We start from the raw sequence: 13,128 nt of genomic DNA, 5'->3' as shown, positions 1-13,128 counted from the left end.
TACATAGACTGCTGGCCTTAGAGTCAGGGAAAAACTGGATTCAAAGCCTACCTTTTACATATACTAGCTGAATAAATCTGGACAAGTCACTTAACTTTTCCTATGTTCACATAAGTGTTTAAAAACTGTGAGTCTTAGATGAGTTGTGTTTATCATAGTCAGAGGACATACCCACCCCGATGAAATCATATTGATTGTAAAATACTGATGTAACAAAGAAGAAAAGCTTTTCTAGACAAATGATCAGTAGAGGTAAAACTGCATGAGAATAATTTAACCTACTTAGTGGTAAATTATTTTAAGAACTTTAACATATTGATTTTCAAATAAAGGTTTACAAAAAAAGGTTAGTATCTCCATATGAAAGTAGGCTGGTAATATTCAACAAATAAACATTTATTGAAGCTTGATAAAAGACAAAGACTAGAGTCACATTGATTGGAAAGTCTTTAGTAAGATTTTACCTTGGTTCAGTTCTGTTCAACATTTTTTTCAATGAATTGGCATGTCAAATTTGGGGGATAATAGATATCACATGATCGTAGATTTAGAGCTGGCATGGACCTCAGAGGTGATTCCCTCATTTTACAGAAGAGGAAACTAAGACCTAGAAAGAATTTTTGGTTTCTAGTCCTAGCTTTTCTAATAATAAATAGAATCTTAGATTTGGCTATCCTAAGCCTAACAATAGCAGACCAAGAAACTTTGGTGAAGTTTCTGGGTCTAAGCAACTAGAGTAAAACATTTATTAACAGAGACCGAAATTGCTAATATCTGATTGAAACTGTAAATGAAGCACAAAACAAAACATGGCCAAAAATCGTCAAGAAAATCCATTGTCCAACAAAAATCTAGGAGCAAGCATACTGCATCCAATAAATGAAGTTTTTTCTTTTAAATTAAGCAAAAAATTCCTGGGTGTCTCTTAAAAAACAGAATTATTGTTAAAGCACATCAACATTTAATCCTGGCTAATAAATACAAAGGATTTACTCCTTCATAAAGCATTTCACTAGTCTCTCCCTCTACTCCCCATAAAATCATAATTAATAAAATAAATCACATTGGTAAGTTTTATGTCTCGGTATATATTGTTATTTGTCTTGGATATCTGGAAAGCTATTTTTATGGTTTTTTGTTGTTTTTAAAAGGCTAAGATCTTTTTGCCTTTCATTACTGTGGAAAACATATATCCCAATCTCCAAGAGAGCATAGTATTTGGAGCTGGAAGGGGTCTGGGAGAGCATCTTGTCTAATAGTGACTTCCCCATGTCTACGTAATAACAAGCAGTAGAGCCAGAATTAAAACCCCACTCCATTAACTCCAAATGCAGTGTTCTTTCCATCACATCAGGTTATCTCCTTTTTTTGCCTCATCAAAATAGCCTGTAATTCTGCATCTGATCAAGGAGGGAAAAAAAGTTCTGAAGAAATACAGATAAAAGACTAGCCAAAAAACTTGAGTCATTTTTAGAGATAGTCAGGTGTTTTAAAATGTTAATGGAGCACAAAAATTTGTAGTTTAAAACAAAATTCCAGTTGAACTCTGATCTCACAAAATCAACAATCAGGTGAAAAAGTATTGCTATATAGCTAGGTCATGGCATAATACCACAACCTCTGAAGACTTAAAATTTGCAACATTATAAAGAAAAAGAATTTTAGAAGACTTTAGAACTTTGATCATTGTAGTAATAAACCACAATTCAGCAAGCACACTCACCTCCTGCCAGATTTAAACCCAACTCCTGCCCCGAAAGGTGATGGGCTTAAAATAAAAGATGGAATATATCTTTTTTGTTCAAGTTCAATATGGGAATTTGTTTGCTTGACTATATTATGAGTTTTCATTTTCATTTTCTTTTTAATTGTTCAATGGTGAGGAGGGGGGTGAGTTGGAGGAAGAGAAAACAATATGCTTTTTAATTAAAAAACAAATTTAAATGAAACAAAAAATTAAGGTTGTAAGTCACTCAACAGGTCACAGGTGGGTTAGAGGAGGCTGCACCCTACTTTGAATGAAAAATTTGTACAGCAGAATAGCTAAAAGAGAGAAATGTATGATGAGAAGGTGAGTGGCCACTATGGTAAGAGTAAGAATGAAAGATAAACCAAGAGAGAGAATGTATACTCCACTGATTTTTATGCAGTATCAAGAGATATAGGAGGTTGGGTAGAGGATTTATGGAAGAATATAGACTAGAGTCATGGAAGATATAAAAATAGAGATGAATGAGGATTTGCCCTGATAGTGAAAGGACCCACATCAGTGAAGCCACAGGTCCACAGGAACATCCAAGTAAGTAGTCAAATGACTATTCAAAGATCATCTTAAAATTTTAACACTAATACCTACTGTATTTTTCTCTGTGTGCTCCTTTGAGAACAGAAAGCAATGCGATTCTTTTAGACAAGTTAACAAATATTTATGAGAGCAACAACACATCTAGTAAGACAATGTGGCAGAAAAGAGAATGATGGACTCATAGACAATGGAACTTCTGGGTTCATCTCTTGTAGCCAACCCTTAGGAACAGTCCCTCTCAGACCTGTCTTAGAAGAGACAGGTCGGTATCCTGACCTCAGAAATAGCACTACCCCTCAACCCACTGGCCATCATCATCAAGGGAAATAACCTTTATGGAAATTCAAGTTAGCAACTGCTTCTGCAAGTTATCTTCTGCATAAGCTATAGCCCCAGACCTCTCAGCAGCCATGGCTGTCAGAAAAGAAAGGTTTCCTTCCAAGGACCTTTGGCCCAAGGACTTTGAACATTGGTTCAATGTCAAAAACAGATATGGTTTTATCAATAATATTAAAGAGGTATTACATCTGCTTGTTTCTGCACCCTGAGGACTCAAGAGTCTTTCCATCTAACTTGTAGCTGAAATTTCTTATATGTGTTGTCTCATCCATTAGAATGGGAACTCTAGGGGTAGCTAGATAGCTAGATAGAGTACTAGCCCTGGAGTCATGAGGACCTGAGTTCAAATATGACCTCAGACATTTGACACTTAATGGCTGTGTGACCTTGGGCAAATCACTAACCCCAATTGCCTCACAAGATGAATGGGAGTTCCTCAAGAGTAGAGACTGTCCAGTTTTTCTATTTATATGATGCAGTGTTTAGCCTAGTGCTTTGCACATTCCAAAGTGCTTAATATATACTCTCCCCTTTATATATTGTCTCATTTAACCTTTACAACAACTCTGTGAAGAAGGCACTAATAATTTTCCCAGTTTACAGAAGGGAAAATTGACGCTCAGAGAGGTTGACTTGTCCAGGATCACATTGCTTAAAAAAAATATATGAAGCTGACTGATCCTGGCTAAGTTCCCGAGTGGTAGAACTCTGGACCCAGAGTCAAGAATAAATGATCTCAAATTCATACTTAGAGACTGACCAGTTGTATGACCCTGGACAAGTCACTTAACCTCTATCTGCTTCAGTTTTTTCATGTGCAAAATGAGGCTAATTATGTGACATAATTCCTAGGATTGATGAGACTCAAACTTGTTAAATGTTTTGCAAACCTTAGTATTATATACATATTATTGCTGTCATTATTGTTATCCCACATTATTCTCACTAAGTTTAGTGTTCCACTGCTTTTGGGGTGCCTCTTTCTACTACTGCTATCAATGAGTCAGCCAATAAACTAAATTAAATATCTATTCTGTCAGGAATTATACTAAATACTAAAGAGATAAAGAAAGGCAAAAAACAGCCTTTATTTTCAAGGAGTTCACACTCAAAGGAGGAAACAACATGAAAGCAACTATATAAAAACAAGATACCTTCAGGATAAATTGGATACTGTTGACACAAGGAAGGCACTAGCATAGGGAAAATCAAGAAAGACTTCTTGTAAAAAGCATGATTTAAAAAAACAACAACAATAAAAAGCGAGATTTTAGTTGGAACTTGGAACCAGGGAAGCCAGAAGGCAAAGATGAGAAGGGAGAACATTCTAAATTTAGGAGCTGGCCAATGAAAATGCTGTCACAGGATTGTTGTGAGGATAAAATTTAATTATATAAGCACAGTACTTTACAAACTTTAGTGAGTCACTAAATAAATATCAATTATTGATCCTAGGTCTTCCTATCTCACCCAGGCTAGAACTATGGCAACCACTCATGGGGTTGACACTACAAAGATCATCAAGAGAACTTTGTCCTACTGGTTTGCTCCTTCTGAGGTAGACTGGTGGCCCCAATCTGGTAGGATTCTGGAAACTTCCAACCATAATGAGCAGGCACCAATTGACTTAGCTCACTGTAGCAAAGAATTTCTCAAGTAAAGCAATAACCTCAGCCTTCCAGATTGCAAGAATTGCAGGCTTAGATCAACATACCCATACTACATTATTATTTATAAGATGTTACAAAATTCTAATAGTTTCCTTACTGAGTACCATCTCTTTATTAAACTAGACAGAATCTGGTCCTGTCAAACACAATCTGCAAAAAGAAATGTACTAAATGAAAAAAATGCAATCAGGAGATATTTCTTTTGTAACATAGAAAGCTTGAAAATAAAATTCACCTTTTCACTAGACCATCCAATGCCAGCAAAAAAAGCCATAACCAGAGTACACAATCCTCCTGATCCTGGAAAACCAAAAAACATGCTGCCGAAGATAGCAAATACAGCCAGACCCAAAAGGAGATAAGCTCTCTTCCACTTCAGTTTTCTCTGAAAGCAAAAACATAGAAATAGGAGAAAACTTGATTCAGTTTTTCCTCAAGATAAATTTTCTATATTGATTGCTTATGCTAAAGTAATAGGATTTCTGACTTAACTCTCTTACTACCATTTACTTAAGAAGAGTACAACACATAGTTGCTAGAATCTGCAAAATCAAGTTTGTCAATGCCATCTTGAATTAATCAGCTAGTTTCCTGTTTTAACTGAAATATATTTTCCCCTTCTGTTACTTATCCTTTGTTCTACAAATCAATATTTTTTATTTGCTCTTTAAAATTCCATTGTACCCATCTTGCATTTTGTAATAAAACCAAAATATAGTTTAAAACTGATGATCAAGGATGACTGTTTTTCTGTTTATTTTGGGTTTGGTTCAGTAATGGCTGTACTCTATGAGTAATAAACTATGGTTTTCACCTATCTCCACATCATTGATTAAGAAACTGGTCACAGTACCTAATCAACAAATTTTCACACAGTTTTTGTCACAGTAGCTTTCAAATTTTTTTTCCTACATATGCCAAACAGATTATCTGATATTTTCTTCTTCTTCCTTCCCAAAGAGACAACTCTCTATGGAGAAATTCTCTGTCCTTGCTCCTATTATTATTTTTTATTAATTTGTCGATGCAACATTTTATATGAAAGTAAAATCTTCTTTTCCTTGAAACCCCCCTTTCCTTCTTTTGGTTCTTTCCCAGTTTGTGAGTTTCTATAGAGTTTATTTTCTTTTTAATACATTTTGTGGATCTCACTGCATCTTCTTAGACTTAATGGGCTTACATTTTCTCAGTGGACAGAAGTCAAATTAATTTAATTTTTCCCTATTTTAAAAATGACAGATTTCTTTAAAAGGAAACAGAATTATACCATTTCTTAGTTTTATAACATCAGATAAATTTGGTAAGTTAAGGAATTGCCTTGAATCTATTCTAAACTCACCAGATAGCAAAATATTGTAAACCTCTTAGAATAATGTTTGTTCTCATAGATGTCAACTTTGAGTCAGGGGATCAATTCTATATAATTGCATCTATCTTTACAAAGTAAAGACTTAAAAGAAGTTAGCCTATGAAATTTTGACTACATGAATCATTTGGTTATTCTTTTAAAAAAAACTAGTCATAGATCTTTTGGAATTAAAAATGCAGGATCACAAAGAACACATTATATAACCCATTCCCTCCCTCTCTAATTTTGTAAGAAATATTTCATGGATATTTCTAAAAATGAACTTTGTTCATGTCTGAATGCAATTTCCCAACAAATACAAAACTTCCTTGGTACCTGATCTCTACTTGGGAAGTATTGAAGAAAAAATCCAAGAAGAGATCCAGCTGCCATGCCAGCTATCATTTCTAGCAATCCACTGAGAACATTATAAATTGTAGAACCTGTGAAAGTAAAGAAAGGAGATAACATTTCAAACAAAATCTTGATTCATATTTTTTTCTTCTATAATCATTATTCTTTATTTTAAAAGTCATTTAAAAAACTAGAAGAAAAATATAATAGATAGTAATAACATAATAAATCCTCATCTTTGGAGAGGAAAGACATTTTTATCAAATAAGAAATTAATGGAGAAAAACATCAGTGAATTTGATTATACAAAGGTAAAATAATTTTGCTCCAATCACCCTCAAATAAATCTAAAATGAAAAAATAAATTGGGAAAATATATACAGTAATCATTTCCAAGTGTTAATATCTGTAGTACAGAAGGAAATGAATTATATCTGTGAAACTGAAATTCACATACTCCAATGGAGTGACTGATGAAAAGACAAATATAATGAAGATTTGGTCACAACTGAACAACAATAACACCAACAGAAAGATGCTCAAATTCCCTGATAATATAAGAAATATAAATCAAATTTAAATCAAAACAACATTAAGATTTTACAAAATACTCAAGGCAAAAACAAAACTAAGGACAAAAACCCCCAAATAGTTCTAAATTTGATAGTGTCAAAGCTGTGGGGGAAAAAAGGCTCTCCCAGTTCCTAGTGTAGTGCTCCACTTAATAATGGAAATACTTACTAATTTTTTAACTAAATTTAACTCAGTTGGTTCAATACATATTTGGTTGGATTGTAGGCAAACATTTTGGAAAGCAATATGACATTTTGAAATAAAGATCAAAAAACCATCTCTTTTGAAAAAATGTAATTTTTTATTCATATAATTAAAAAGAAAAATAATCATATCCAAAAAAATCATAGCTGCTTTTTTTTCAATAGGAAAAATAGAGATTATGTAACTGACAACTGGAGTATATTATTGAAATGGCATTATGAAAAAATCTGAGGAAGTAGGAAAAGATTTATACAAAGTGATGCAGAATGAAATCATACCATTTTTGCCATATACTTTAACTACAGTTGTGTGTTGGGGGGGTAGTATGGCGGGGGGGGGGAAGGTGAAAAAACAAGAAAAAAAGACAAAACCAACCATGGGAGTGAAACTTTAGAAAGACCTAGAAGAGAACAAAGAATTAAAAAATGTATTTGAATTGCTTTAGTTGTTCATTGTTCATTAATTTAATTTGTATCTTATTAAAACTTTTTTGCAATTATAAATGCTACAAGTTTTGTGTGCATATTTATATATAATGTGTGTATAAGAATATATATATATATATATTTATATTTACTCATTTTTGTTGATGGTTAAGTTTGTAATTGAAAAATAAAATAGAACAAGGTTCAAATTAAACTTCTAATGCTACTGCCTGAGTGACCTTGGGCAAATCATTTTCCTTTCTTGGGTCTCAGTTTCTTCATCTGTAAAATGAGGGGTTTGGATAAAATGACCTTTGAGGTTCTTTCCATATCTATGAGATATGTATTAAATAGCTAATAACTATGCATAACCTGTTTGCATAATCTTTTCATTAAAATTTTAAATGTCTAGCAAGGTGATATATTTCATAAAGGAAATACACTTAAAAGAGAATTCAAAAATCATAAATAGGCCAACCATAAAATATATAACTTGGATCATTTTTTTTCACTGTATAAACTTATATATGGATTGAATAAGCAAACTAAGTGTCCACTTGAGTTTTCAAATGCCTATTTAAAGGTTGGATTTTAAATATTTGACCTAAAAAGCTATACTAGGAATTTAGCAAAAGAAAGAACATATGCTCTACCTTGGAAAACAATAGATTTTGTTAAACTAAGGCAGTACAGGATAACAGAAAGAGAAATGAAAAGGAAGTCAGAAGAACTGAGTTCTAAGACTTTAGCAAAAGAAACAACACAGGTTTTACAAATAATAATTTTAGTAAACAATACATTTTGCTAACATTTGTTTAAAAAAATTAAGCAGTACAGTTTAGCCCAAAGAAACATAAACAGGAAGTCAAGAGGCCTGTGTTCTGGTCTTCTGTAGGTGTTGGGAGAAGGCTACATGACTCTGAGGGCATTACCGAACTTCTCTAAGATCTCATATTCCTTCTTTATGAGATGATTGATTTTGATTATCACTAAGTTCCTTTTCTAAATCTATTATTATATAACTAGGTTTAGAGAAGACTGAATTCTTTCAAGAAATGTGGAGAGTCCAGAGACTAGCTGCATTGACTTTTGTGAATCATAGTCTCATAAGACAACACAGTTTGCCTAGCTTGGATGGGAAGAACTGCATGGGGAAGGAGAAACTGAGGAAAATTTGATTTCAGATTCACTAGGAAGAAAGGCAGTTGTATCAGGGAAAGGCAAGTTATTAGGTGGTAGTTAGAAGGACAGAAAGAGAAGAGAGAGGAGGAGAAAGACATAGGTGACCTGCATTCTCTCCCATTCAAACTCTTAGAGAATTGAATATAACTGGCATAGAGTGGGAAGAAATCTTTAAAATGTATTTGACAGATCAAGAAAATGAAGCAAACAAGGTTAAGTGACTTGCCCAGCATCACGACTAGGAATGAACTTTCCTTATCCCTTACTGTCTGCTGTCAGTGTCTTTTAAATTGCTCATAGTTTCTGGTTTTCACAGTAACTTAAAAGAGGAATTGTCCTTGATATAAAAACATAACCACTCCAAATTTGTTTATGAATAAAATTTTCTTAATTATGAACAGGGGAATTGTAAGAGAAAGAGCCAATAAATGATTAAAAACAGACAGAGAATAGATGTTTTCTTGGATTGCTGGGACAGTAAGGAAAGGATTCATCTTTCACTCAACTGAGGGCTGGAGTTATTTGAAAGATATCCTAAGCAGTGGGAGGGGGTTGATTTCTTGTAAGTAATTCACATAAATTCCTAAATAGCAGTATTTAAACCACTGTAACCCCTTAGTTACTGAATAAACAAACAAGTGGTGTAAGCTGATTGATGCTTTTCTCCCAAAATAGTAGCCTCAGGAAAATGCATTCCCCTGTGTCCATTTCTTTAGAAGAATCTATTAATAGGGAGGGAAAGAATGGAAGCTTTGACTACTGGAACTCACTGCCCCAAAACTAAGGTAAAACTTAGGCAAGGGTATAAATGAATATATTCCAAAGGTGGGGAGAGAGAAGAAATAGAGAACGGTTCTAGTCAACCTTACCAGACAGCACCACCTGCTGGTTACATTTATATACTTTTTCTAAGCTTTACTATGACTTTTTTAAAATTCAATTTTATTTTTTATTTGTCCATTTCAAATTCTCTATCTTTCTCCACTCTCTCTTCCACCCAGTCTAACATGATTTTACTTTATATTAGTTTCAAAATTTGGTCATCTTTATCAAGATCATGTCCTTCGAATAAAATCCCAAGATTTTTACTTATTTATTTACTTTATTCTTTTAGGAGAGAATATCTATAACACAGATATACCTGTTTCTTGGTATGAAATAAAATCATAAAAATATTACTTCTCATTCATGAAATTATGAAAATTTAGTAATATATTTAGCTTAAAGTACAAAAAAAACTTATTCTGATTCCTTATTGTGATGAGGTGACCCTGTGTTAAGACTATGCCAGTGAATGTGTGTTAAGTCCTTCTAAGTTGGAAAGACTTTGATCATGAGCCAGGGATTGACTATATAATTTCTTCTCTAAAGATAGAGAAACTCCTCAGTTGGTCAGTCAATCAATAAACATTTATTTATTAGGTACCAACTATGTGCAAGCTATTGTACTAACTGAAAGTAACACAAAGAAAAGCAAAAAAAGAAACAGACCAATCAATTCCAAGATTGCTCTTAGTTCACAGCCTAATAGGAGATAGATCATGCAAGTAAATATGAATAAATGGGATACAGAAATAATTAAATAGGAGAAGGCACTGGTATTATTATATCATTATTATATCAGGAAAGGCTTCTTGTGGAAGGTGAATTTTAACTGGAACTTGACAGAAGCTAAGGAAGTCAGGGGACAGAGATGAGGAAGGAGTTTGAGGCACAGGGACAACTAATGAAAATGCCCAGAACTGGGAGATAAGTGTTTTACACAAGGAATGGTAAATTAACTACAGTATGATGAATGTTTTGATCACAGTAATTCTCAAAGACTGATTTCATAATTTCATCAATATAGGAAGCTTGTAAAGAGAAATTTCCTCTATGAATGCTAATTGGCACCTTCTCTGCAATTTATAATCTTAGATAGCTGCCTAATGCTCAAGGTCACACAGCCAATATGTAGTAGTGAAGAAAATTATACTTATGGCTCTTTTTTGTTATTGTTCTTTTTTCTTCTTTTCTATCTATTAAGAAAAAAAAATGAATTGATTTTATTTAACTAAAAAAGAAAACAATTCACTGGTCTATTTTAAAATAGATATTACTAACTTATGGTGATCATAATATGAATTAATATGTATGACTTGTTTTATATATATGTATATATCTATTTAATATTTATATATATATATGTATATACATAAATAATAGACAACCTGTCATAATAAACAGAGTCAACCTTAAAGCTTCAAGTTCTGCCCTGACTCCTACTGGTTGTGTGATCCTGGGCAAGTCACAGTCTCTCAATCTCTAGATAACTCTATAAGACTAAATGGTAGAGAAGATGCCAACCTAAGGTTTAGAATTTGGTAAGGTTTAGAATTCTCACCAATGAAGTCATAGGCTCAGTAATTCCTATGCCAAACTTAGAATAAAATAAATATAAATAAGAAAGAGGCATGGAATAATGGATAGAGGGTTTGTTCTTAGATTCCAGAAAAACCTGTGTTCCTGCCCTGCCCCTGATATATACTAGCTGTGTGACCACGGGCAGATCATGGGATTTCTCAGTTCCACAGGCACTCAGAAGAGACGCTGATCTTGCTCAATAATGGGAATTTCCACAAAAGAAACCCCTCCACATGATGAAATCAAAGGCCACAGGGATAAGGAAGTAAGGCTTGTCCATTAGTCATTTATAAAGCTATAAACAAAGTCCAAAACAGGTCAATAATGCAAAATATAAGATCAAAGACTGAGAATTATTGAACTCTGAAAGCTCAGATAATATGATTCACTTATCTCATTGGAATGTAAAACCACTTCTGAGGTAGAGGGCATAGCAGTAACTACACCTTCTAATCACATTCAGTGAGTCAAAGGGCTAAACTGATTCCTAATTATTAAATTATTTTTAAAAACCCCTATGAAATGGTGTAATTTGATAGGTTTTCTAAACATTTGAGTAGTCTGGTATTTTACTTTTATAACCAAGTAGTAATTCTAACAAAAGTTAAATCAATCAGTAATTGTTTTTCTTGATAATATTTTCCCCTTTACAATGCCTCAAACAAGGCCTCAAACTCATTTTAGTTCTTTGTTTTAAGACTGTCTTACAAATAATACAATCGAAGGGCTCTCAATAATTTTTTAGTGATATGGTCTAGCCCAGTTAATGTAGGCCAAACCAGCATTCCTCACTGCTCATTTTATATGAGCTGTTACTTACTAAGGAAGTAACTACTATCACAATTAATTTGAGGGAAGTCTTTCAATTTCAGAGAGAAAAATGGGCAGGATGATTTATGGTCCATTCAGCAACATAATTTGGAAGCTGATGATTAAGTCAAATCAAAGATAAAAGAAACAATGAACAATTGAATCATTCTTGTAACAATTTTTCTATCTTTCAAGAGCCAAAGAATACAATGAGTTATTACGCATTTACCTGTGGAGAAAGCCATGCCTAAACATGTATTGAAGCCAGTGATAGCTAGAATATCATCAAAACTACCAGCAGCCATAAGTAGAGTTGGGACACCTTTTTCAATACCATATCCACCTCCTTGCAAAATGAGCATCGAGGGCACCACAACAGCTGGGGAGACAGCACCTAGAACAAAACTAAACAGGTGGAATTGCAAGTGTTCATTAATTTTTTTTTATGGGCTTGAATGGAAAAGACAAAATTACCTTGTCTCTAAGAATCAAAATAATGACCATTTCAGTAATCTAAAGAAAAAATCCCTCATGTGAATTAAAAAAAAACTATCATAAGACCACATATTTTATTACTGTTAACGGTAATAAGAAAGAAAATAAGAATAGCTATCATTTACACAATACTTTGCCAGGTTTGCAAAACTCATTCCATATGTTAACACATTTGATCCTCAAAACAACCCTGGGAGGTAAGTCCTAGTATATTCCTGTTATAAGGAGGAAACTTAAATAGATCTTAAATGACTTTTGCTCAGGGTCACACATCTTAATACCTGGTTGACATTTAATAATAACTGAGGTGAGATTTGAACTCAGGTCTTCATAGGAAAGCTTTAACACTATTCCCAGTCCCTCATCCAGAAGAAAGCATATAAAATGAGGCAGTAATGAAAATTAATAGCTTAAGTAAGAAGAAAAGAAATGATAAAATCATAAAATCACAGTAGTCAGAGACAAAGACTACATTATTCTTTTGGTTTTATTTTTGTGGTGAGATTTGGCTTATCTTTCCCCACGTCTATAGATTACATTAATGTGAGAATTTATCCATGCAATCCTTCTCATCTTGTCTGATTCATATACAAATCCTTCCATAAATCTTTCAAAGAAGATTCATCTAGGTTGGAATGTAAGGTGAGATTAAAACAGAAGTTCTTAAGGGATCTCTGATTTTTTAAAAAATCAATTTTGACAATCAGCTGTCAATATAATTGGTTCTCTTTGCATTTTATTTTATTTTGTGAATTTAAAAGCATCACTTAGGAGGTTCAAAAGCTTTATCAAACTGTTGAAGGAGTCCATGCCATAAGAAAAGTTAAACATCCCTGGACTAAAACATCAATTGACTCCAATGCCCCAAACAGTTTGAATTAATAACTTCTACAATTTAGGCAAGGGGTACTGTAGATTTTACATTATAAATCAGAAATTGACTCACTTTAAATTCTCCATATTTAGGCAGGTCTTACCTCTCCAGACTATAATTTTCACTGTTTTAGAGGCAGTTAAATG

The 13,128-nt window shown here is 33.2% G+C and overlaps 1 protein-coding gene across 2 annotated transcripts in view; it reads right to left on the bottom strand.

Moving 5' to 3' along the window:
* LOC141517598 (sodium/hydrogen exchanger 9B2-like) overlaps nucleotides 1-13,128 on the bottom strand; it is a 39,501-nt gene that overhangs the window by 6,353 nt on the left and 20,020 nt on the right. For both annotated transcript variants that reach the window (XM_074228777.1, XM_074228776.1), the window contains exons 7-9: nucleotides 11,843-12,018; nucleotides 5,999-6,105; nucleotides 4,550-4,699 (exon numbers count right to left, since the gene is read on the bottom strand). In XM_074228777.1, the coding sequence (XP_074084878.1) occupies nucleotides 4,550-4,699; nucleotides 5,999-6,105; nucleotides 11,843-12,018 (433 nt within the window). The remainder of the gene's footprint in view (nucleotides 1-4,549; nucleotides 4,700-5,998; nucleotides 6,106-11,842; nucleotides 12,019-13,128) is intronic.

This window comes from Macrotis lagotis, chromosome 3 (assembly GCF_037893015.1).
Source record: "Macrotis lagotis isolate mMagLag1 chromosome 3, bilby.v1.9.chrom.fasta, whole genome shotgun sequence".
In the NCBI taxonomy this organism is placed as follows: domain Eukaryota; kingdom Metazoa; phylum Chordata; class Mammalia; order Peramelemorphia; family Peramelidae; genus Macrotis; species Macrotis lagotis.
Note: the sequence above shows the minus strand (reverse complement) of the source record. Positions and strands in the feature narration are given on the sequence as shown.